Consider the following 21,708-nt stretch of genomic DNA (forward strand, 5'->3'; position numbering starts at 1 on the left):
GATACAAGTATTTTATTATAATTTAAACTTCATTATACTAAGAAAGAAACAACATTTATGTGAATTTAGATGTAACAGAATATGAAACATGGTGTAATTGTTTTTTCGCTGCTCTTCCGATTTCAATAATTGTATGGCATGTCAAGGCACAGATCACGATCTACTCTTCCTCCAATATTATCACACCCGGTTTCGTTAGTGTTTAGCTGGTATCCCGCTTCCGTCTCACACACACAGTACTTCTTATTGCATGGATAAGCTGGATTCCCTTTTGCGCTTCCACAACAGTCACCACTCCTACATTTGATCCCAGCATCCCTCATACACGCATTCGCATCTCCTGCATCCGTACATTCATCACCGAGTGCAACTGCAATATTAATGATAATTAACACTATATATTTATTTTTACAACATGAATGACGCCTTAACATAATCCCGAAAAGACATATTTTTCCGACTCCGATAAATAATGAAACATTTCCCATAAATATATATCAATGTACACAGGTTGTCTACGTTTCTTTGCTAGTAAGTGACCCGATATGGGATACACGAGGCAAAGGTAATCATATCTGTTGAGAGGGAAGCTCAAACCCGAAAATGGTGTCCTTCGCTCCGTATATGACATATCGGATCATCTACCAACCCCCTGAATGATGTTATATAGGATATATCACGAGTTTCAGACAATACTCAAAACTATTCAATAAGTTCATGACTTTTGTTAGTGAGCGAGCCTACGAGGAGCTAACTAAATTATTTCCTGAAAGTGTTCCATATTTTGTTGTATCATATGATGAAAATTGTCAGAACATTTTCATCACCTGTCTTTTTCCGGTAATGAATACAACCTGCGAAAATCACAGTGACAAAGCAAATTTTTCTGGCACTACATGCATTGCAGAAATGTTGGATCGGAAATACTAACAAAATAACTATAAAACATAAATCCCTCCAGATTAATTCCATTTATAAGTACAATTGTATCTTTGATGATATCCATAATTTCTTTATAACATTACACAATTATTTTTAACGTTATGTGCATCCTTATTAAAATGGTTAGGTCATACCCGGTGAGATGTCATAATTCTTAATATGTTCACGGCGCAAATTCATGTCAAAGTACGTAAAATGACGAAAGTGTTCTAGTCATATGTTTAAATGAAAAAAACCGTGTCCCACTAACGATTTGAATGAAAATATCTTATTTATTCGAATAAATATATGTCTGAACAAAATGAGAAATCAACGTATGAGTTGCTAAAATAAAACCAATTAAAAAAGATTGTTTGATCTTGTTAATTCATGTTAGATGGTAACTGTTCATGTAACATAATTATTGTTTATATTAAATTGCCACTGTAAAAGTTTGATGACTGCTGTTCATGTTAGATTTTGGTATAAGTTGCATGGTTATAGTTCAAAGTTAGATAATAACTAATCAACCTGTTGATGTTGGATCGTAACTGTTTGTTGATGCTGATCACGTCTGAAGATTTATGTATATGTTGAATGGCACTCTTCATGTATGATAGTTACTGTTAGATGGTTACTGATCAGGTCGGATGGTAACTGTTCCGCGTGGATGGTTACTGCTCTGGTTGAATGTTTACTGCTGGATGTCTACTGTCCATGTTGAATGTACTGGTATTTTTGGATGGCTACTGTCCATATTGAATGGCTACTGTTAATGTTGGGTGGCAACTGTCCATATTGAATGGCTACTGTTAATGTTGGGTGGCAACTGTCCATATTGAATGGCTACTGTTAATGTTGGGTGGCTACTGTCTATGATGGATGGTCACTGGTCATGTCGGATGGCTACTGCTCATATTGGATGGCAACTGTCCATGCTGGTTGGCTATTGTTCATGTTGGATTGCTACTGTTCATGTTTAATGGCTATTATTCATGTTGGATTGCTACTGTTTATGTTTGATGGCTATTGTTTATGTTGGATTGCTACTGTTCATGTTTGATGGCTATCGTTCATGTTTGATGGGTACTGTCCTTGCTGGATGGCTACTTGACATGTTGGATGGCTAATGTCAATGTTGAATAGCTATTGCTTATGCTTGATTGTTACTTCTCATGTTGGGTGGCTACTGTCTATGTTGGATGGCTACTGTTCATGTTGGAATTGCTTCTGTCCATATTGTATTGCTACTGTTCATGTTTGATGGCTATTGTTCATGTTTGATTGCTACTATTCATGTTTGATGGCTATTGTTCATGTTTGATTGCTACTGTTCATGTTTGATGGCTATTGTTCATGTTTGATGGGTACTGTCCATGCTGGATGGCTACTTGACATTTTGGATTGCTATTGTTCATGTTTGATGGCTAGTGTTAATGTTGGATTGCTACTGTTCATGTTGGATTGCTACTGTTCATGTTGGAATGCTACTGTTAATGTTGGATTCTTGTTTGATGGCTATTGTTTATGTTTGATGGGTACTGTCCATGCTGGATGGCTACTTGACATGTTGGATGGCTACTTTCTATGTTGGATGGCTATTGCTCATGCTTGATTGTTACTTCTCATGACGGGTGGCTACTCTCTATGTTGGATTGCTACTGTCCATGTTGGTTGGCTAATGTTCATGCTGGATTGCTACTGTTTATGTTTAATGGCTATTGTTTATGTTGGATTGCTACTGTTCATGTTGGATTGCTTCTGTTCATGTTTGATGGCTATTGTTCATGTTGGATTGCTACTGTTCATGTTTAATTGCTATTGTTTATGTTTGATGGGTACTGTCCATGTTGGATGGCTACTTGTCTATATTTGATGGCAGTTGTCCATGTTGGACGGATATTGCTGATGTTTGATTGTTACTTCTCATGTTGGATGGCTACTGTTCATGTCCAGGATGGGTACTGTTCATGTTAAATGGTAAAAGTGTATTCTTGATGTAAAGGTTTTGTTTTGGCGTTTTGTCGTTGCCCGGCTCAATTTGAGACTCCCTAACATGGAGAACTTTAGGGCATTTCACAGATAAATGTTGTAATTTTGAATTCCCATACTCAATGACCAGCGACCAGCCTTAATAAAAAGGTAGCGAATAATGTTTGCGTTTTAGTTTATTGCCGTTTGGTAAACAATCTTAATTAAAACATGTTATACATCGATAGGCACCTTTGAAATTTGTAGACATACGTAAGCCGTCTTAGTACGCTCTAATGGGGCAGTTTCATTGATGCGGGATGGGAACCTTTTCGGAATCTAATCGCAAAAAAATGAACACAACACATGTATGGCGTCATGAATACTCTTCTACATTAGAAAAAACAGGAGTTTGTTTTTCTATCGTTTTGTCCGCGGTACTTATTTTGTCGATGGTAAATAATGGATGAACTACGTTTGAACTTTAACGTATTGTAAGATACAGTTACTTACGTGGAGTAACACACTCATTTTCAATGCACACTTGCGAATCGTTACATTGTGGACCTGAAAAATTATATTAATAATAATAACTATATCAATACTACTACTACTACTACTACTACTACTACTACTACTACTACTACTACTACTACTACTACTACTACTACTACTACTACTACAACTACTACTACTACTACTACTACTACTACAACTACTACTACTACTACAACAACTACTACTACTACTACTACTACTACTACTACTACTACTACTACTACTACTACTACTACTACTACTACTACTACTACTACTACTACTTCTACTACTACTACCACTACCACTACCACTACCACTACTACTACTACTACTACTACTAATAATAATAATAATAATAATAATATTGATAATAATAATACTTTTGAAAAAAAATAATAATGCTGCTATTAATTTGATCATTCATACTTAACTAAGAAGCTGTTTATTTCCAGACAGCCTTTGCCGCATATATAAACTGTTTTAAAATTGATATAAGAAGATATAATATGTATACTTCAAGATAGACTTTGGAGCAGACGTACACTTTTTAGAAGCTGTTTATTTCCAGATATACTTTGGAACAGACATACACTTTTAAAAGCTGTTTATTGCCAGATAGTCTTTGCCTCTTATGTTAAATGTTTAGAAATTGTCTATTACCAAATAGACATTGGAGCAAACATACACTGTTTAAAAGCTGTTTTTTCACAGATACACTTTGAAGCAGACATACTCTATAAATGAGACGTCTATTTTCAGATTAACATTGGAGCATACACTTAGAAGCAGTCTATTTCAAGATAAACCTCAGAACAAAAATGAACTATTTAGAAGCGTTCTCATTCTAAATAGACCATCGTTCATTCAAGAACTACTTGAATGTCGTTCTTTGCCATGTAGACCATGAAGCAAACAGACGCTCTTACGGTGCCGTTTGTTTTGTATGTAGGCCTTTGGGCAGACACAAGCAATAAGATAAAGAGTCTTTTTCGTTAATAACATTGCTGTAGACATTCACTCCCACAATGACGTCTATATTGAGGTTGGCCTGTACGGAGAAACACATTACTTAAACTCAATATTTTTCAACGTAAGATTCGAAGCAAACAGACTCTAGTTAGATGACCATCTACACATAATTTTGCTTTGATGAGATGTACATATTTGCAAAACCAAATTCGTAGAACCCGACTCGCATATACAATGTGTACTCAAGACATTGCTTGTCATGTACATTTCAAATAAGAAAGTAGACGGCTTATACTTACTGCAAACTCCGTTAACGCGCATTTCGCATGGGCCGCATTCGGGAACGCAATTTTCATCTATGCACTCCTGGCCGTCGTCGCAGGCACAGTAACTTCCCAAGGAGCATAAGCACTCTATAGAATAATAACACAGTAATAAATACGTTTTAACAATTAAAGATGTGTTCACACAATATGATAACCGAAGCAACGTCTAAATAGGGGTAAATCTCGATCTACATTTCATTGTTTCTAAAATTGTGAAATTGGTAGATTCTTTTTAATTAACTTTTGACACTGTTTAATGTCATTGTTCACAAGTAGGTTTAAGAATATAAACACACTACTTAGACGCTCTCTAATACCAAGTAGATTTTTTAATTGGGCATTCGATCTGACTTTCTAGAAGTGGATGTCGTTTCTATGTAGATAACGGAGCAGATACAGACAACTTTTATGACAGTGGATATCACTTATAGTAGACGCCCTCTATTTCAAGGTAAGCCACGTAGCAGACAGGCAGTACTTAAATGACGTATATTTTAAGGTTAGTCTATAACATGTAAGAAACGAAGTTATCATACACTACCTACACCAGATGGAGTATATTTCTATGCTAGCCTCGAAGCAGACAGACACTATTTACAACATATGACGTTTATATCCAAGTATGCACCGGAGCATCGGAAAAATTCTGATATAACATGTTGTACATTTCCAGGTAAGCCAGGAAGCAGACGAAAAATCCAGACTTTATTTGTTATATTGTTCCTGTTGAGCCTCAAAGCGGACGAATACTACTTAAAACAGATGCTTTATATTTCCGGGGGGAACTAGGAGAACACAAACCCTACTAAGATGCTGCATTTTTAATTAAGGACTCGATATAGAAACACACTACTTAGAAGCTGCCTATTTCTAAGAATGTTTTGATATGTTATATTTTCAGCAGCTTCATATTTTTTAGATGCAATAACTTCCAGCTAGTCCTCGGAGCGAGAAACTCTACTTAGATGCCTTATCTTATCAGAAGCTCCACGGAGCAGAAAAACACTAATTAGATGCCGTAATATTCATGTAAGCATAGTAGCAAACATACCTTATTTAAATGCCTTAAAATTTCAAGAACGTTTTGGAGCAAGCAAACACTTTTAAGATGGTCTCCGTGGAGAGCTCACAGAAGATGCCTTATATTTGCAAGAATGCCTCGGAGCAGAACTTCCAACTGATTTCGTCTATTTTTCTGGTGTAGATCATACATGATATTCCGGACTATTTGTTTGAATGTAACCTTTTTAATGACGAACGAAAACAGTTTCTCAAACCATACTTCTTTAGACACCCTAATACATATAAGTTAGAAATATTAATGAATTCAAGCAACAAGCAAACGCAAACAAATTTGTATAGATTTATAACTACTATTTTTTTCAAAGCTTAGGTAGCTGGTTGGTCATTTTTATCTATACTGATATTTCAATTACAGAACATTTATATGGTTGTATTATTATTTTAATTGTATTGTACACCTTAGCATATACTGAATGTACAGCTTATTTGCATCGTGATTTAATTAACGATTTACGTTTATGTGTATGTGATACGATACAAATGAATGCATATAGGAAAAAAATATAGTACTTCATTTCACAAGTGACTTTTTATTACAAATTGCAGTAATACACATTCAAAAAATATATGTAAGGTGTGTATGTTTGTGTGTGTTCAAATTCATGACTCTCCGGTACCCATGTTGGGTATTATATTCTAAATTTAAACATGTATCTGCCGCCATGTCATTGATGTTCATTATATATACATCATTTGCCATATATTATGGTATGAGAGAATAAACGTTGTTTGACTTGACTTGACTTTCACTTTGATATTACTAAGTTGGCCTGTGAGCAGATCTTCAGTTAAGACCGTATGTTTTAACGAAGGACTCAGAGAGTCTTTCTTAAACCGTGTGTAACTAATATTTCAAACACGGACTCGGAGCTTATCTTAAGGCAGATGTCACATATTTCACCATAGAAATCAGAGCCGATATCAGCAGATGCCGTCTATTTCCAAATGGGCACTGGAGCCGATCAAAAGGTAGATACAGAATATTTGAACGTGGGAAGCGAGCGGATGATGTGTTTTTCAATGCTGGACTCCTAAACGATCTTACAGCATGCAGATGACGTATGTTTCAACGTTGGTCTCGTATTAGATATTAGTGGACGCCGTCTATTTCCATGTTTGCCTCGGAGCGGAATTAGCCGGAGTTGCCATTTATTTTCACGTAAGCAACCGATTTTACAGCGAACGACGTATATTATTAACGTAGGCCTCAGAGCCGACATTAATAGATGCCATCTATTTCCATGTAGGCCCCGAAGCTGATCATACAGCAGGCACAGTATATTTCAACCTAAGTTTGGAACCGATTTTACAGACGCCGTATGTATCAACGTAAGACTCGGGCTAGATCCTACAGCAGATTGCGTATATTTCAACGTAGTCTTCGAACCCGATCCTACAGCAGATGCCACATATATTAGCGTAGGACTAGGACCCGATCTTGCAGCAGACGCCGTATGTATCAAGTAAGACTCGGGCCCAATACTATAGCAGATTAGGTATATTTCAACGTAGTCCTCGACCCCGATCCTACAGCAGATGCCACATATATAAACGTAGGACTAGGACCAGATCTTACAGCAGATACAGCTTACTTCAACGAAGGCCTCAGAGCCGGTCACACAGCAGATGATGTATGTTTCAACGTTGGTCTCGGAGCAGATATCAGTGGACGCCGTCTATTTCCATGTTTGCCTCGGAGCGGATTTGCCGGAGTTGCCATTTATTTTCACGGAGGCAACCGATTTTACAACAGATCCTGCATTTTTCAACGTTGACCCCGTAGCCGATATCTATAGATGACGTTTATTTCCATGTAGGCCCCGAAGGTGATCATACAGCAGACGCCGTATATTTCAACGTAGGCCTCGGACCCGATCTTATAGGAGATGTCGCATGTTTCAACGTTGGACTCCGAGCTGATCTTACAGCAGACGCCGTATATTTTAACGTAGGACACGGACCCGATCTTACAACAGACGCCGTATCAACGTAAGACTAGGAACCGATCTTATAGCAAACGCCATATATTTCAACGTAGGACACGGACCCGATCTTACAGCAGACGCCGTATCAACGTAAGACTAGGAACCGATCTTATAGCAAACGCCATATATTTCAACGTAGGACACGGACCCGATCTTACAACAGACGCCGTATGTTTCAACGTTGGACTCCAAGCCGATCTTAAAGCTGATGCCGTATATTTTCACATAAGCCTCGGATCGGATCTTACAGCATATGCCACACATTTCAACGGAGGCCTCGGACCCGATCTTTCAGCAGATGCCACACATATCAAAAGAGGCCTCGGACCCGATATCTCCGCAGATGCCGCATTTTCGGCATTAACTCTAAGCCGATCTTACAACATAGTGTTTCGTTATTCAAAGTAGGACTCGGAGCCAATCTAACAGCAGATGTCGCATATTTTTAAGTAGGTCTCGGACCCGATCTCACAGAATATACCGTTTATTTTAACACTGGACTCCTAGCCGATATTACAGCAGATGACGTATGTTTCAAGCAGTAGGTGCCGTATATTTAAACGTTTTACCCGTAACATAGTGTTTCGTTATTCAAAGTAGGACTCGGAGCCAATCTAACAGCAGATGTCGCATAGAAATTTCGAGGTTGTTTGGATGCATTGATTGGAACTTATACAACGTGCGCATAATATATGTCGTCATGTGCACGTACTGTTCGTAACTCACACGTACCATATACGCATTTGCTTCAAAGACTGTTTTGAAATACTTACCACAGGTGCCGTTTACTTCAATGAATGGTTCAAAGCAACTACACGTCGAGTTGCCATCTAAGCCACTAACACACATGGTACGATTGTTTTTGATTGTGCATAGGTCGGGTTCATCATCATCATCGTCGCAAGGCTCACCGAGGTCATCACCCACTAAGGAATACATATGTGTGATTATCTTAAGCTATCTTGTTACTTTGTTAAGGGTATTTTTTAATGATATACATCGCAGGTTTTAAAAGAACAACGAATGTATTCAACTCTCATTTTCAATTGAAAAGTAAGTGATTACTGAAATCAAAAGGCTATCTGACGAATGTTTTTTTTCTAATGACATGAGCCATATTCAATATTAACGTTAAATTAAACGTAAGGATACAAGTAAATACCCATGTGTTCATTTGACATTGGCAAGACTTGGCCACCTCATTCACAGTGTTTAGGCCTTTCTATGGATCAGCATGGACCAAAGTGATTTAACTCTTTTACTAATTGGCCAATACAAAGCATCAGATCATTGTATGTAGGTATATTTATTAGTTTTATCTTAGCTATAATGGGCGCAGGAGTATTCCAAAGGGCACGCTTTTAAATGATTTTCGAAACGAATGTTATTGGTAAATAAAAACTTTTGAATATAACATGAATACCAATATAAACCCTAGTCTCAAAAGCCCATCGACCGAGCCAGTGGCAATTGGTTGCGCCCGGCGTCCCAACCGACTTCGCTTTAATTTTCCAAATGAACTTGTTATGACACTATGGTATTAAGAATATGCGGAATAAACCAAAATATTATATTTTTAAATGATATCGGACTTTTTTTGAGTTGGTATCAGTAAACCTTCCATATCAAATGAGGATTAGATTTGTACCCAAAGAAACGACCCTCACCCGCTGACATAAAATTCTGGATCCTGCCCTTTGGTGGGACATTGGTTGCAATCTATGTCTTACAAGCTTAATCTCAACTTTTTCAACATTAATTAACAAAAACCCACAACACTTGTCTTCATCCTCGTCGTTTTGGAGATCCATGTTCACACATTCGCATATGCCATTTATGCATGCGAGATCGTCACGGCAACAGTCGTTAGGGAACAGCGTGCAGTTGTCCCCGTAAAGAAGTTCCACTGAAACGATAATGTAAAATTTACAACGTAAATAACTTCGAATATGTAGTCTAAACCTTCATTCATTACAAATGTTACCCTGAAACATGCACTAGTGTTAAACACACACGCACACGCACACGCACACGCATACGCACACACAAGTACACACGCACTCACGCACGTACGCACGCACGCACGCACGCAAGCACAGGCACGCACACACACACACACACACACACACACACATACGCACTACATTTAACATTGATGCATCCTTATTGTGTTGTTTGTCAAGAAAAAAAATGTTGAGGGGCGTTAAAATGTCAGAGTAACAATACAATAAATATTAAAGCAGCTCTGATGCGGTAGTCATAAAACATCTTTCTGTATGCTAAATTTGCTTCTGCTGAAAACAGAGTCATTTCTTCAGTAAGCTATGCCATTTATCATCAATTAGAATCGTTCATATTTTTCTGAAATAATTATTTTCTATTGATCTTATTCAAAATGCATACTTAAGTGTAAAAACACACTTATTTTATATTTTAAATTGTTTGCTAACATTCCAGGAAATTAACATAGATTTAGAAATGTTTCAGTTGTTTTATGAATACCGCTCCTATTATATTCATGTCACACCAGCAATATATGTACTTCATACGTTCTCTTGGTAAGTACAATAGTACATCAGAACATCTTTCCTTATAAGTGTAGGCGTTTCATATTCAAATTTTATTCCATACCTGCGTGCATTATTATGCTAATGTAAAGACTGATGCTTGTGATAAATATGCAATTAAGAACTAACATATGTTTATGCACATGTATAAACGATAAGTAATCTTTGAATGTTTTTATGGAAACATCGTCGCCAAATTCATGAAATGATTTAACATACATCGTTCCTCTTTTGGGCAGTGGGCAATTGTTTTCAAATTTTCAATGAAATTTGATGACGATCAAAATGACTATGTTTTAAATTAAACGCGACCAATACAGTTGCAAAACTTTCACAAAAAATAACTGAAAACAAACCATAACTTTTGCAAAATATGTTTCTCCGTTAGAACTTGATGCAATTCATCACTCTCTTTGTTAGCGTTTTATTATTCAAATGTAGCAATTATATAAAAACACAGAATAAATGTAATAACTTAAACATCTGCTAACGCTAAATTTTATAGATATCGATTAATTTGTGCATTATTAAGCAGTCTTGTAAAATAACCATCATAGTTATAAAACAAAATGATACATTAGCCAAGAGAAAGAAATCCGACGAATTGAACCCTAAACTAACCGAAGCGTCCAATGGACGAACGTTGAAAGGGAAATTTACAAAAAGCATATAAATATATGTTTTAACATACAGGCTTACTACTACATATCGCAGTAAACGCGCATCCCACATCCGGAGAACGCTATATTTACATATACATACTTTTTCAACATCCGCAAGCAGACAGCAGTGCAAACAACACTCTTATACGGGCATGCAGGCCGATCATTTTAATTTTAGAACGCTTTCGTCATATAAACACTCCACTAACGGCAAGTAAATAACATGAACTTACAACACCCTTTTCCGGGGTAAGCGCACCCACGATCCGGAGAACTTATGAACCCTTTTATTACATACACAATCGGCAAGCAGACAGCATGTACTAACAATGACCTACTGCATGCACAACCGACATCCGGTACGTTAAAACTCTCAACCATCGCCTATCAAGCGGGATGTACTTTCAACAACCTTCCCTGGGCACCGGAACTCAACATCCGGTAAATCTCCCTCTCGTAACATATATATACTCCAAAAACGGCAAGCAGACGGTATGTTTTTACATCACCCTTTTCCGGGGCAAGCGCACCCGACTTCCGGTGATTTTGAGAACGCCCGCGCCATATATACACTCCACCAACGCAAAGCAGGCTGCCTGAACTTACTTCTTTTCCCGGGCAAGCGCACCCAACTTCCGGTAAATTTGAGAACGCTCTCGTCATTAAAACATTACTTCGACGGCAAACGAACGGCATGTATTCACAATACCCTTCACTTTCCACCCATTATTACTGACACACGTATATAACACCCGTTCATTCGAGTGTTTACTCAAATATCTCTCTTTTTTATACACTCTTTTCAAATCAGTATGTTAACGGCATGTACTCACCGCATTCGCCTCCGGTCATGCGCACTTCACATCCGACGCACTCGGGAACGCATTCTCCATTGACACACTCCTGACCATCGTCGCAAGGGCAACTATCTCCATCGTCACATGAACACTCTATAGGATAAAGAATATTAATAAGGACACTTTTTAACAATCAACAAGCTGTTGAGAATACATGAATACCGAAGCGGAGTATTGGTAATCCAAATGTATGCAAATTTCGAACAACATTTAATAGTTTCCGTATCTTTGAAATACATCTGTACATGCTGAATTAAACTCACCAGCTTGTATAAAACAATTACAACACTATTAATTCAGAATCAGTTATTTATGTGTTTGATATTTGAATATTTATAAAAGGGACGGTAATACCCGTATATAATTATCCGGTATTGCCCGTATAGAGTTATATGTACCAATAAATCGGAAGACTTGAATATATTAATAGAGAAATCAATATTGACTTATTGTTGTGAGAGCATTACAACGAAAATCTAGGTAGACATCTTTTAATTCCAACTGTGTTCGCTCTAAACAATTACAAAAGGATAAAAACACTTTTTCAATCCATTAATGCTTGTAACAAACATTGTTTCCACACTTTTACTCACCTACTGGAAGACACTGTCCGCATTGAAAGGCTCCGTTTTTGACAAACGCGTAACCCGGCTCACACATACAGATGTTGTAACAGCCAAACTCCTTACAGATAGCATGCGGATCGAAGCAGCTTCCGCACCCGGAGCAGTCGCCGCCGACATGAGCAGCATTGAGTAACGAAATAATAGATTAAAGGTGACCTAGCTTTGTTTATATGTCTCGATGTTCAAGACAGGTTTAAACTGAGATACAGTCAAAACTCGCTATGTCGAAGTCGTAGGGACCTCGGGGAAATACTTCGAGTTAACGAACATTCGTAAAAAACACAGTTTTTTAATCGTTTTTATATGTACATTTGAATACGAACATGACGAGTGACATAACACGAAGCTACAGGAGCAAAACACTTGACACACGTTCATTTGTAAAATTATTGTCCTTGATACACGCGATAAATGGGGTGCTACGCCGTGAACGTCATTTCCCCCACAACCACAATATACCATATATCGAGTGGGTGTGCTAGACTTTAGCATTTTTAGCATAAGCATTTTGTTCTTTGTTTCAATTGAAATCGGCCGCTGGCTTACCAATTTTACTAATAGTTTAAGCCCAAAAAATCGTGTTTAAAATATTGGTTTCGATGTAATATTGTTTTTGATTTATTTTAACATATTCGTTAGAAGCTTGTTAAACCCCATCCAATTATAACAACATGTATGAATGCATCCATAATTCACATCATTGGTTAAAGGATTCGTAAAACATTCTTAATGAAACAAACATACGGCCAGAATCCTGTCCGCCGCCGCCACCTACGCCGCCGTTACCACCGTCAGCACCACCAGCACCGCCATTATCGCCCGTCCCGCCGCCAACAATATCGCCGTCTTGCAAATAAATACGTGAAACGGATGACTTTTTTATGTAAGGACGAGGATATAGAATTAACATTAAGATGTTGGCAACATTTACAGAGAACACATTCTTACAAAATACGTCTCAAATATTAGATATAGATTAAAAAAAGACTGGAACTAACGATTTAAGCTTTATAACTTTCACATGTAACTTCTAACGCAGCCTGAATATCTAAACAAAATTAATTTATTACCATTTAAACGTCCTTCGCTGCTACTGCTGCTACTGCTGCTGCTACTGCTGCTGCTGCTGCTGTCGTCGTCACTACTTAAAATACTGCTACACAGACTGCAGTGAGGATCAGTACTGGTGCTCTGCACACCCTCGCTACTACTGCCACTACTGCTACTGCTGCTGCTACTACTGCTGCTTTCAATACTGCTGCTGCTGCTACTACTGCTGCTGCTGCTGCTTCTCTTTAAGTCCGACAGGCTAAAGCTAATTCGGCCTTCCGATGATGATGATGGTGATGATGAAGATGATGAAGAGCCCAGGTCAAAGACATTTAGACCATGGACGTTCAGCAACTGCACGACCAAGCATGCAACCTGTGAACAAAGAACCTTAAGTTATGGGTATATATATGAACTAACGAATATTATTATCGCATTTTGTTAATAAAGACAATAGAGACATATTATACGCTCCAAACTTTCCCTCTTATTTTTTTCATGATTATATTGTTTTGTGTATGTATCACTACAACTTTCCATTTTTCCTCAAATTGTATTTTTTTTTCTCAATTTGATAAACGCAGATTGCGTTTATGAATAAAAAAGCAATGAATGTCTAGAAATATAACCACAATCTTGACAAAGCTTAGTCTTTCACAGCAAACTGTATGCATAAAAAATAAAAATATGCATTTGCCATTAGATTAACTATTTTGGCCTGATTTTGTAACTTTTCCAATGTCTATTTTTTTGCAAATTTGCAAGGCACAGGCGGTAACAATAGTTAAAAAAAACTGCACTAGTCTACTGTTTAATATTTTCACAGTAAATCCTTTGATTGTGTATATTGTATGCTATTTAAGAAATTTTTCGAGACTCGAGGTATTTTCGCCGGTCCCTTGTAGTTCGAGCCAACGGGGTTTGACTGTAAATCAACCACGCATATTGAAAGACGCTCGGTTTTTCTTTCCTATACCATACAATATATTTAGTCATACGAATTGCAAACTGAGCGTTAAAAGTTGAAAAGAGAGATTACCTAAGTATCATTATTTTAAGAAGCAGATGTAGTTAGTTTTCTTCCCCTCCGGTAACATTTAATAATAGTCAGAAAAAAAATGAAAAAAAAGTATTTAACTTACCAAATATATCCTCATATTTGAATGATCCGTCGTATTCACAAATTATGACTTACTATATGTTGGCTGGTAAAATATAGCTGTAATTAAAGGAGAAGAAATATTCATTTGAAACATAAAGCTAACCAATACCGTTTCAGCTGTCGTCACAAGCATGATATAATGAATATTATTCATTGGATAGCCATTGTATCGATATATTAACATAATTATTAAACACATGATGTTGCGATTATTACGCAAATATTATAGATATTATACAAAATATGTAAATGAAAATATATAGAAATTCATATTTTGAGAAAAAATAAGTTCATCTCGTCTAAAACCAAGGCTGGCAGCATATTTTGTACGTACCGATACCAAAAGGTAGTCTCCTTAATTCCTCGTATGGATGAGAGTAGCCATTGGAATCAGTTGAAACTAGGAGTCAGAGTGACCAAAGGAGTCAGGGTGACCATTGTAGCCAATGTGACCAAAGTAGCTAGAGTGACCATAGGAGTCAGTGACGCCATTGTAGCCAATATGAACATAGTAGTTAGAGTGACCAAAGGAATCAGGGTGACCATTGTAGCCAATGTGACCAAAGTAGCTAGAGTGACCATAGGAGTCAGTGTGGCCATTGTAGCCAATGTGACCATAGTAGTTAAAGTGACCATAGGAGTCAGTGTGACCATTGTAGCCAATGTGAACACAGTAGTTAGAGTGACCACTGGAGTCAGTGTGACCACTGTAGCCAATATGAACATAGTAGTTAGAGTGACCACTGGAGTCAGTGTGACCATTGTATCCAATGTGACCATGTAGTTAAAGTGACCACTGGAGTCAGTGTGACCATTGTAGCCAATGTGAACATAGAAGTTGGAGTGACCACTGGATTCAGTGTGACCATTGTAGCCAATGTGAACATAGTAGTTAGAGTGACCACTGGAGTGAGTGTGACCATTGTATCCAATGTGACCATGTAGTTAAAGTGACCATAGGAGTCAGTGTGACCATTGTAGCCAATGTGAACATAGTAGTTATAGTGACCACTGGATTCAGTGTGACCATTGTAGCCAATGTGAACATAGTAGTTAGAGTGACCACTGGAGTCAGTGTGACCATTGTATCCAATGTGACCATGTAGTTAAAGTGACCATAGGAGTCAGTGTGACCATTGTAGCCAATGTGAACATAGTAGTTAGAGTGATCACTGGAGTCAGTGTGACCATTGTATCCAATGTGACCATGTAGTTAAAGTGTCCATAGGAGTCAGTGTGACCATTGTATCCAATGTGAACATAGTTAGAGTGACCACTGGAGTCAGTGTGACCATTGTATCCAATGTAAACATAGTAGTTAGAGTGACCACTGGAGTCAGTGTGACCATTGTATCCAATGTGACCATGTAGTTAAAGTGACCATAGGAGTCAGTGTGACCATTGTAGCCAATGTGAACATAGAAGTTAGAGTGACCACTGGATTCAGTGTGACCATTGTAGCTAATGTAATCATAGAAGTTAGAGTGACCACTGGATTCAGTGTGACCATTATAGCCAATGAGAACATAGTAGTTAGAGTGACCACTGGAGTCAGTGTGACCATTAGACTCAGGGTGACAATTGGGTCTGTGTGACCTTTGAAGTCAGGGTGACCACAGTAGTCAAAGTGACCATTATAGACAGGGTGACCATAGGAGTCAGGGTGTCTATTAGACACAGGATGACAATTGAGTCCGGTTGACCATAGGAGTCAGTGTGACCATTAGAGTCAGTGTGACCATAAGAGTCAGTGTAACCATAATAGTCAGGATGACCTTTAGAAGTAAGGGTGACCATAGGAGTCAGGTTGATTATAGGAGTAAGGGTGACTATAGGAGTCAGGGTGACTATAAGAGTCAGGGTGACTGTAGGAGTCAGGGTGACCATAGTAGTCAGGGTGACCATAGGAGGCAGGGTGACCATAGTAGTCAGGTGGACCATAGGAGGCAGGGTGACTACAGGTGTCAGGGTGAATATAGGAGTCAGGGTGAGTATAGGAGTCAGGGTGACCATAGTAGTCAGGGTGACCATAGGAGGCAGGGTGATCATAGGTGTCAGGGTGACCATAGGAGGCAGGGTGACCATAGTAGTCAGGGTGGCCATAGGAGTCAGGTTGATTATAGGAGTTAAGGTGACTATAGGAGTCAGGGTGACTATAGGAGTTAGGATGACTGTAGGGGTCAGGGTGACTATAGGAGTCAGGGTGACTATAGGAGTCAGTGTGACCATAGGAGTCAGGGTGACTATAGGAGTCAGGGTGACTATAGGAGTCAGGGTGACTATTGGAGTCAGGGTGACTATAGGAGTCAGGGTGACTATAGGAGTCAGTGTGACTATATGAGTCAGGGTGACTATAGGAGTCAGTGTGACTATAGTAGTCAGTGTGACTATAGGAGTCAGTGTGACTATAGGAGTCAGGGTGACTATAGGAGTCAGTGTGACTATAGAAGTCAGTGTGACTATAGGAGTCAGTGTGACAATAGGAGTCAGGGTGATTATAAGAGTCAGGGTTACTATTGGAGTCAGGGTGACTATAGGATTGAGTGTCACTTTATTGCAAGAGGCATTATGATCGTGCTTTTAAGCTTTACTAAATGCATTTGCAATCACTAGGCAATGTTCTTTGTTACCTGAAATTCTACCATTTCGATATATAACAATGATAACATCAGACATTACAAGCTGTTTTGCCAATATGTAAACACCCACCATTCCATTAAATTACCCACACTGTTTTGTAATAAATAATACCAGATGGTACGTTATTAAACATCATTTGAATATTATTTTCCATTTCTCATTACATTGATACATTTGTTATAGCTAAAATACAGAAATAACTACGCATTTAAGAAAAGCCCACATAGAATTAACAACTATTCAAATTCTCGTTTCTCATCCCAATATAATTTCAAATGTATATAAAAAATCACCTCAATTGTGACAACTAAACGACATGCAGTTTATATAGAAAACACTTTCAAAACATTTCATATGCTTGAAGATCTTTAGCGTTTATTTGTACCATGCTTTGAAAAACAATCATTTGCAAATCTTTTTTTTTATTGTGTGTGTGTGTGTGTGTGTGTGTGCGTGCGTGCGTGCGTGCGTGCGTGCGTGTGTGTGTCATCGATACATTTTATTTTGGGGGTTATCATTTTAAAGTTGGCTTACTCGAGTGATTAACAATATGGTCATGAAAGAATACGTTGCACAGAAATAACTTATACATGAATTAATGATTATTTTGATGGTGGCATTGTTTTCAATATTTCAATGTGCTGGGTGAGCAATTTTGAAATGTTTTCAGTGAACATGAGGGTAACCCTTTTTACTAATTTTTGAACTCGTTTTCAGAGCTTTATAAGGTTTGACTTAGTACACAAAGGAGACGTTAACGAAAAGATTATATGTATTTGGCCCATAATTACTAAAATATATTGTCTGATTTTTGAGACCTTGTCCGAACCGATGGTTCTATAACACAATCATTGATCAACTAGGAAGAAAGCGAGATTGCACTATGCTCTTATTCCGATAAGCGTTCATTCTTTAATGTAACAGTTGGTGCAGGTTATTCCCCTTGTTCTTTAAACAGTTTTTTTCAAGAACACAAGAATCCCTAAACGAAAACTATGAATTTTAATGTGTATACCAAAACACATAAATGACGACTTGATTACACAAATAAACTGCACAACTGGCTGTACAAATGACATTAATACAATTATTAGTGGCTACTTAACCTTCGTGCTTTTCATCATACCACATCTCTTTAAAGGTACATAACACAATTATGAGCAATCTAAAACAAACATTTTCATCTTTCCTTATAAATGATAGAATAGGAGCTAAGTGAATTCGTTTAACAAACAAGAGGATGTCAAAGGCATATTAATGCTACTAAACTCAATAAGGAGTTTATAATGTATACAGGACTAATAAACCATAGCTGAATCGCTATTGCCGAACTTTTATTCGCAAATTATCATATAAATCAAGGTAGTTTATACTAAAAAAATATAATAATGGTATCTAATAGCAACTTCATTTATGATATAAATAAAACTTACGGCACTAACAACGCAATTTAATGATATTTTTCACGGTGCTTTAGCGCGAATGTTTACAGTCAAGATACCCTTAGCGAATCATAACCTAAAGCGGATCACTCTCTTGTTGAAGACACGATATTAAATTTATCAAATTGTATTTTTTAATGAAAATTGGTGGGGATTTTTTTTAATCGGACTTCAAAATAAACTGTATCACATGAACGATTAATGCAACAGTTTACTTGACAAAGTTGTGCCAGCCTCGTTTTGAATGCAATACGTGCCTTTTCCGAGAACTTTTCGTACAACTTCAATGTGTTAGTGAACAATTGATACATTTGATGAAATGCTTATACAAAACCCTTAGGAAATGCATCACATTCTTTAATTTATCATTTGACACAGTTGTGCCAGCCTCGTTTTGAATGCATACGTGCCTTTTTCGAGACCTTTTCGTACAACTTCAATGTGTAAGTGAACAATTGATACATTTGATAAAAGTCTTATACATAGCCCTTAGGAAATGCATCACATTCCTTAATTTATCATTTGACACAGTTGTGTCAGCCTCGTTTTGAATGCATACGTGCCTTTTCCGAGACCTTTTCGTACAACTTCAATGTGTAAGTGAATAATTGATACATACAGGGGCGTACCTGAAGCATTTTGAAAAGTACGCCACTACACTGTTAAAAAAGTAAAAGTATTTCTATATTCTGGTCCCTATATGATATATGGGGTTGGAGCGTGACCGATATCCCCTGACTTGGGACTTTTTACCGGCCATTTCGCGGTATTCTTAATTCATTTGTACGCCTGGGCTTATTGGATTATGCCTAGGTACGCCCCTGACATATGATAAAATGCTTATACATAGCCACTTGGAAATGCATCACATTCTTTAAGTTCATCATTCTATTGTTTGAATTTGGCGACAATAGTTAAGTATAGGTAATTTACCAGTAGCAGATAGTCACCTTGTTTACGCAGTGAGATGGTAGATATTCTCAAAACTGTAAATTTGTAACATTTTATTATTTCCAAACTGTTAAAAAATACAACTAACATTGCTGGATACTAAGGTCACTTTAATTTTTATTAAAAATATGAATTATCACACATATGTCTAATTTAGTCTCAAATGCTTGAGTTTTTATTCGACATGAAAATGTTGTAAAGTACAGTATATATGTGACATGACAAATTTCAAAAAGCAGAAAAAATACCTTATGTCTTTTAGTTAAATCATAATGAAATGAATATTAATGGAGCCTGCTTCATACTCAAACAAAATGTTCTTTGTTTTCTTCTATAAAACAAGGCAAAGTTTGAAATTGAGCAATACATGTGCTGAACATATTGTATTGCAGAAAATTGGTCCTAAACGACCTAGTGGTGCAACTACGTGTAGAAGCCCAGCACAAAGAAGTACATTATCTGCAATGTCGGTCTCAAAACTCCGGACAGGACTGGGTAGACTAAGTGTTTTCCATCCCATCGTTTTCATATCATTTTTGTACATTTTGATTGATTTTTACCAAGTGAATTATCTGATATCATATGTTTACTTACAAACAATGGACCAATATGGGTCCGTCGTCCTGCTGCTTCATGACATTTTCTATCACGTTCAGAAATGACAGGAAGTTTGTAGTTGACTGTCGTTTGTTTTCCATTTCATCCCAAATTGAAGATGTGGAATGGTTCGATCAGTGCTCGTCTTAAACGGTAACCATTTACACGTTAGCTTTTAAGAACAATTTATGCTATTTAAATTGAATATGCAAACAATTGTCAATTGCACCAATGTACATGTTTTCTAGCAAATATTCAAACATTGTATTATATGTTCAAAAAGTGAACAAACATCGTTTAAGGTCAAATTGTCTGCACTTAAGAGGCAAGTGTCACAACTAATAATGAATATGATTGAACAGGATTCGTCCCACCCCTTTATGCTATATTGTCAATGTCGCTGTGCGTAAAATATTTTGTTTGCCATTCTTGAGCAGCTGACTTGAAACGTCCACTTCTTCAAAACGCCTTTTTTGCTTCTGTTAGGGCCTCAATTGACCCTAGATTTAACAATCATGGTATACGATTATTAAACGGTCGTGTAGGCAATACGAACCAATATACTTATTTTCCCATAACGGCTCTTCCGTTATAGATTATCTTTTAGCACATGAGCGCTATTTTTCATTGTTATTTTTTTTTTTTTACAATCGGATCATTTCATGAGTAGAGTGATCACGCCCCGTTACATTTTTCACTACATTGTAACAATAAAACACCTAACCTTAATAGATACAATGATGTTAAGTATAGATGGAATAGTAATTGTAAAGCTAAGTTTCGAGCAGGAATTATTTCTATGTAACCACAATTTAATACTGTGGTTGGTCATATTGATTGTACAAATAAGGAATCCGTTAATAAAGTTGTAAATTCGTTTACAAATATTGTTCGGAGTGTAGCGGATCCTTTGTTCTCCAAACAATGTACTTTTAGTGATCTACCTGTATTTGACAACGATGATTGTATGAAAAATGCAGATTGGTTTGATGAAGATTGTATAAATGCACGCACTTGTTATTAAGATGCTTTGAGATTGTATAATGCTAATAAGAATGATAAACGTCGTTTGTTATTATGTCAAAAGAGAAAGTTATATAAGATTTGATCCGTAGAAAAAAGGCCAAATGTATAGACGTAAAAAGCAGGAAAAAGGAAGTTTAAAAATTCATAAGCCAACATATTTTTGGAAGTATTTTAAATCTAAAAAAAACAGAGTGCAAAGAACAATATATGGTTAGATGAGTTTAAATTGTTTTTGAAAATCTTAGTAATAATATAATAGATTTTTCCAATGAAGAAGAAGACTCGTTTTGGGATAATAATGACTTCACCCAGCCTAATACTGTATACCCTGAA

At 37.1% G+C, this 21,708-nt stretch overlaps 3 protein-coding genes across 3 annotated transcripts; all 3 read right to left on the reverse strand.

Annotated features, from left to right (window-relative positions):
* On the reverse strand, positions 1-12,648 carry LOC128205180 (prion-like-(Q/N-rich) domain-bearing protein 25). Its single transcript, XM_052906653.1, has 7 exons — positions 12,475-12,648; positions 11,858-11,974; positions 9,570-9,701; positions 8,569-8,721; positions 4,701-4,814; positions 3,406-3,459; positions 1-370 (listed from the first exon to the last, which is right to left on the reverse strand). The coding sequence occupies exons 1-7, from the start codon at positions 12,539-12,541 to the stop codon at positions 123-125; spliced, it is 885 nt and encodes a 294-aa protein (XP_052762613.1). The 5' UTR covers positions 12,542-12,648; the 3' UTR covers positions 1-122.
* Positions 12,649-12,783: 135 nt separating this feature from the next.
* LOC128205182 (uncharacterized protein DDB_G0271670-like) lies at positions 12,784-14,827 on the reverse strand. Its single transcript, XM_052906654.1, has 3 exons — positions 14,700-14,827; positions 13,578-13,932; positions 12,784-13,353 (listed from the first exon to the last, which is right to left on the reverse strand). The coding sequence occupies exons 1-3, from the start codon at positions 14,712-14,714 to the stop codon at positions 13,205-13,207; spliced, it is 519 nt and encodes a 172-aa protein (XP_052762614.1). The 5' UTR covers positions 14,715-14,827; the 3' UTR covers positions 12,784-13,204.
* A 1,461-nt stretch (positions 14,828-16,288) lies between these two features.
* LOC128204859 (mucin-17-like) lies at positions 16,289-20,450 on the reverse strand. Its single transcript, XM_052906266.1, has 2 exons — positions 20,351-20,450; positions 16,289-17,250 (listed from the first exon to the last, which is right to left on the reverse strand). Exons 1-2 carry the CDS (start codon positions 20,448-20,450, stop codon positions 16,289-16,291), a joined length of 1,062 nt encoding a protein of 353 aa, XP_052762226.1.
* Positions 20,451-21,708: the final 1,258 nt, after the last annotated feature.

This window comes from Mya arenaria, chromosome 10, assembly GCF_026914265.1.
Source record: "Mya arenaria isolate MELC-2E11 chromosome 10, ASM2691426v1".
NCBI lineage: Eukaryota > Metazoa > Mollusca > Bivalvia > Myida > Myidae > Mya > Mya arenaria.

Coding starts and splice junctions, on each gene's coding strand:
- LOC128205180 (XM_052906653.1), bottom strand. CDS start 12,541: ATGTGTGAGCCGGGTTACGCGTTTGTCAAAAACGGAGCCTTTCAATGC. Junction 8,722..9,569: donor CGAGGATGAAGACAAGTGTT/GTGGGTTTTTGT, acceptor TGTATTCCTTAG/TGGGTGATGACCTCGGTGAG. Junction 4,815..8,568: donor TGAAGTAAACGGCACCTGTG/GTAAGTATTTCA, acceptor ATTATTCTATAG/AGTGCTTATGCTCCTTGGGA.
- LOC128205182 (XM_052906654.1), bottom strand. Junction 13,354..13,577: donor CAGCGAAGGACGTTTAAATG/GTAATAAATTAA, acceptor TTTATTTGCAAG/ACGGCGATATTGTTGGCGGC.
- LOC128204859 (XM_052906266.1), bottom strand. CDS start 20,450: ATGGAAAACAAACGACAGTCAACTACAAACTTCCTGTCATTTCTGAAC. Junction 17,251..20,350: donor CGGACCCATATTGGTCCATT/GTTTGTAAGTAA, acceptor TCAATCCTATAG/TCACCCTGACTCCAATAGTA.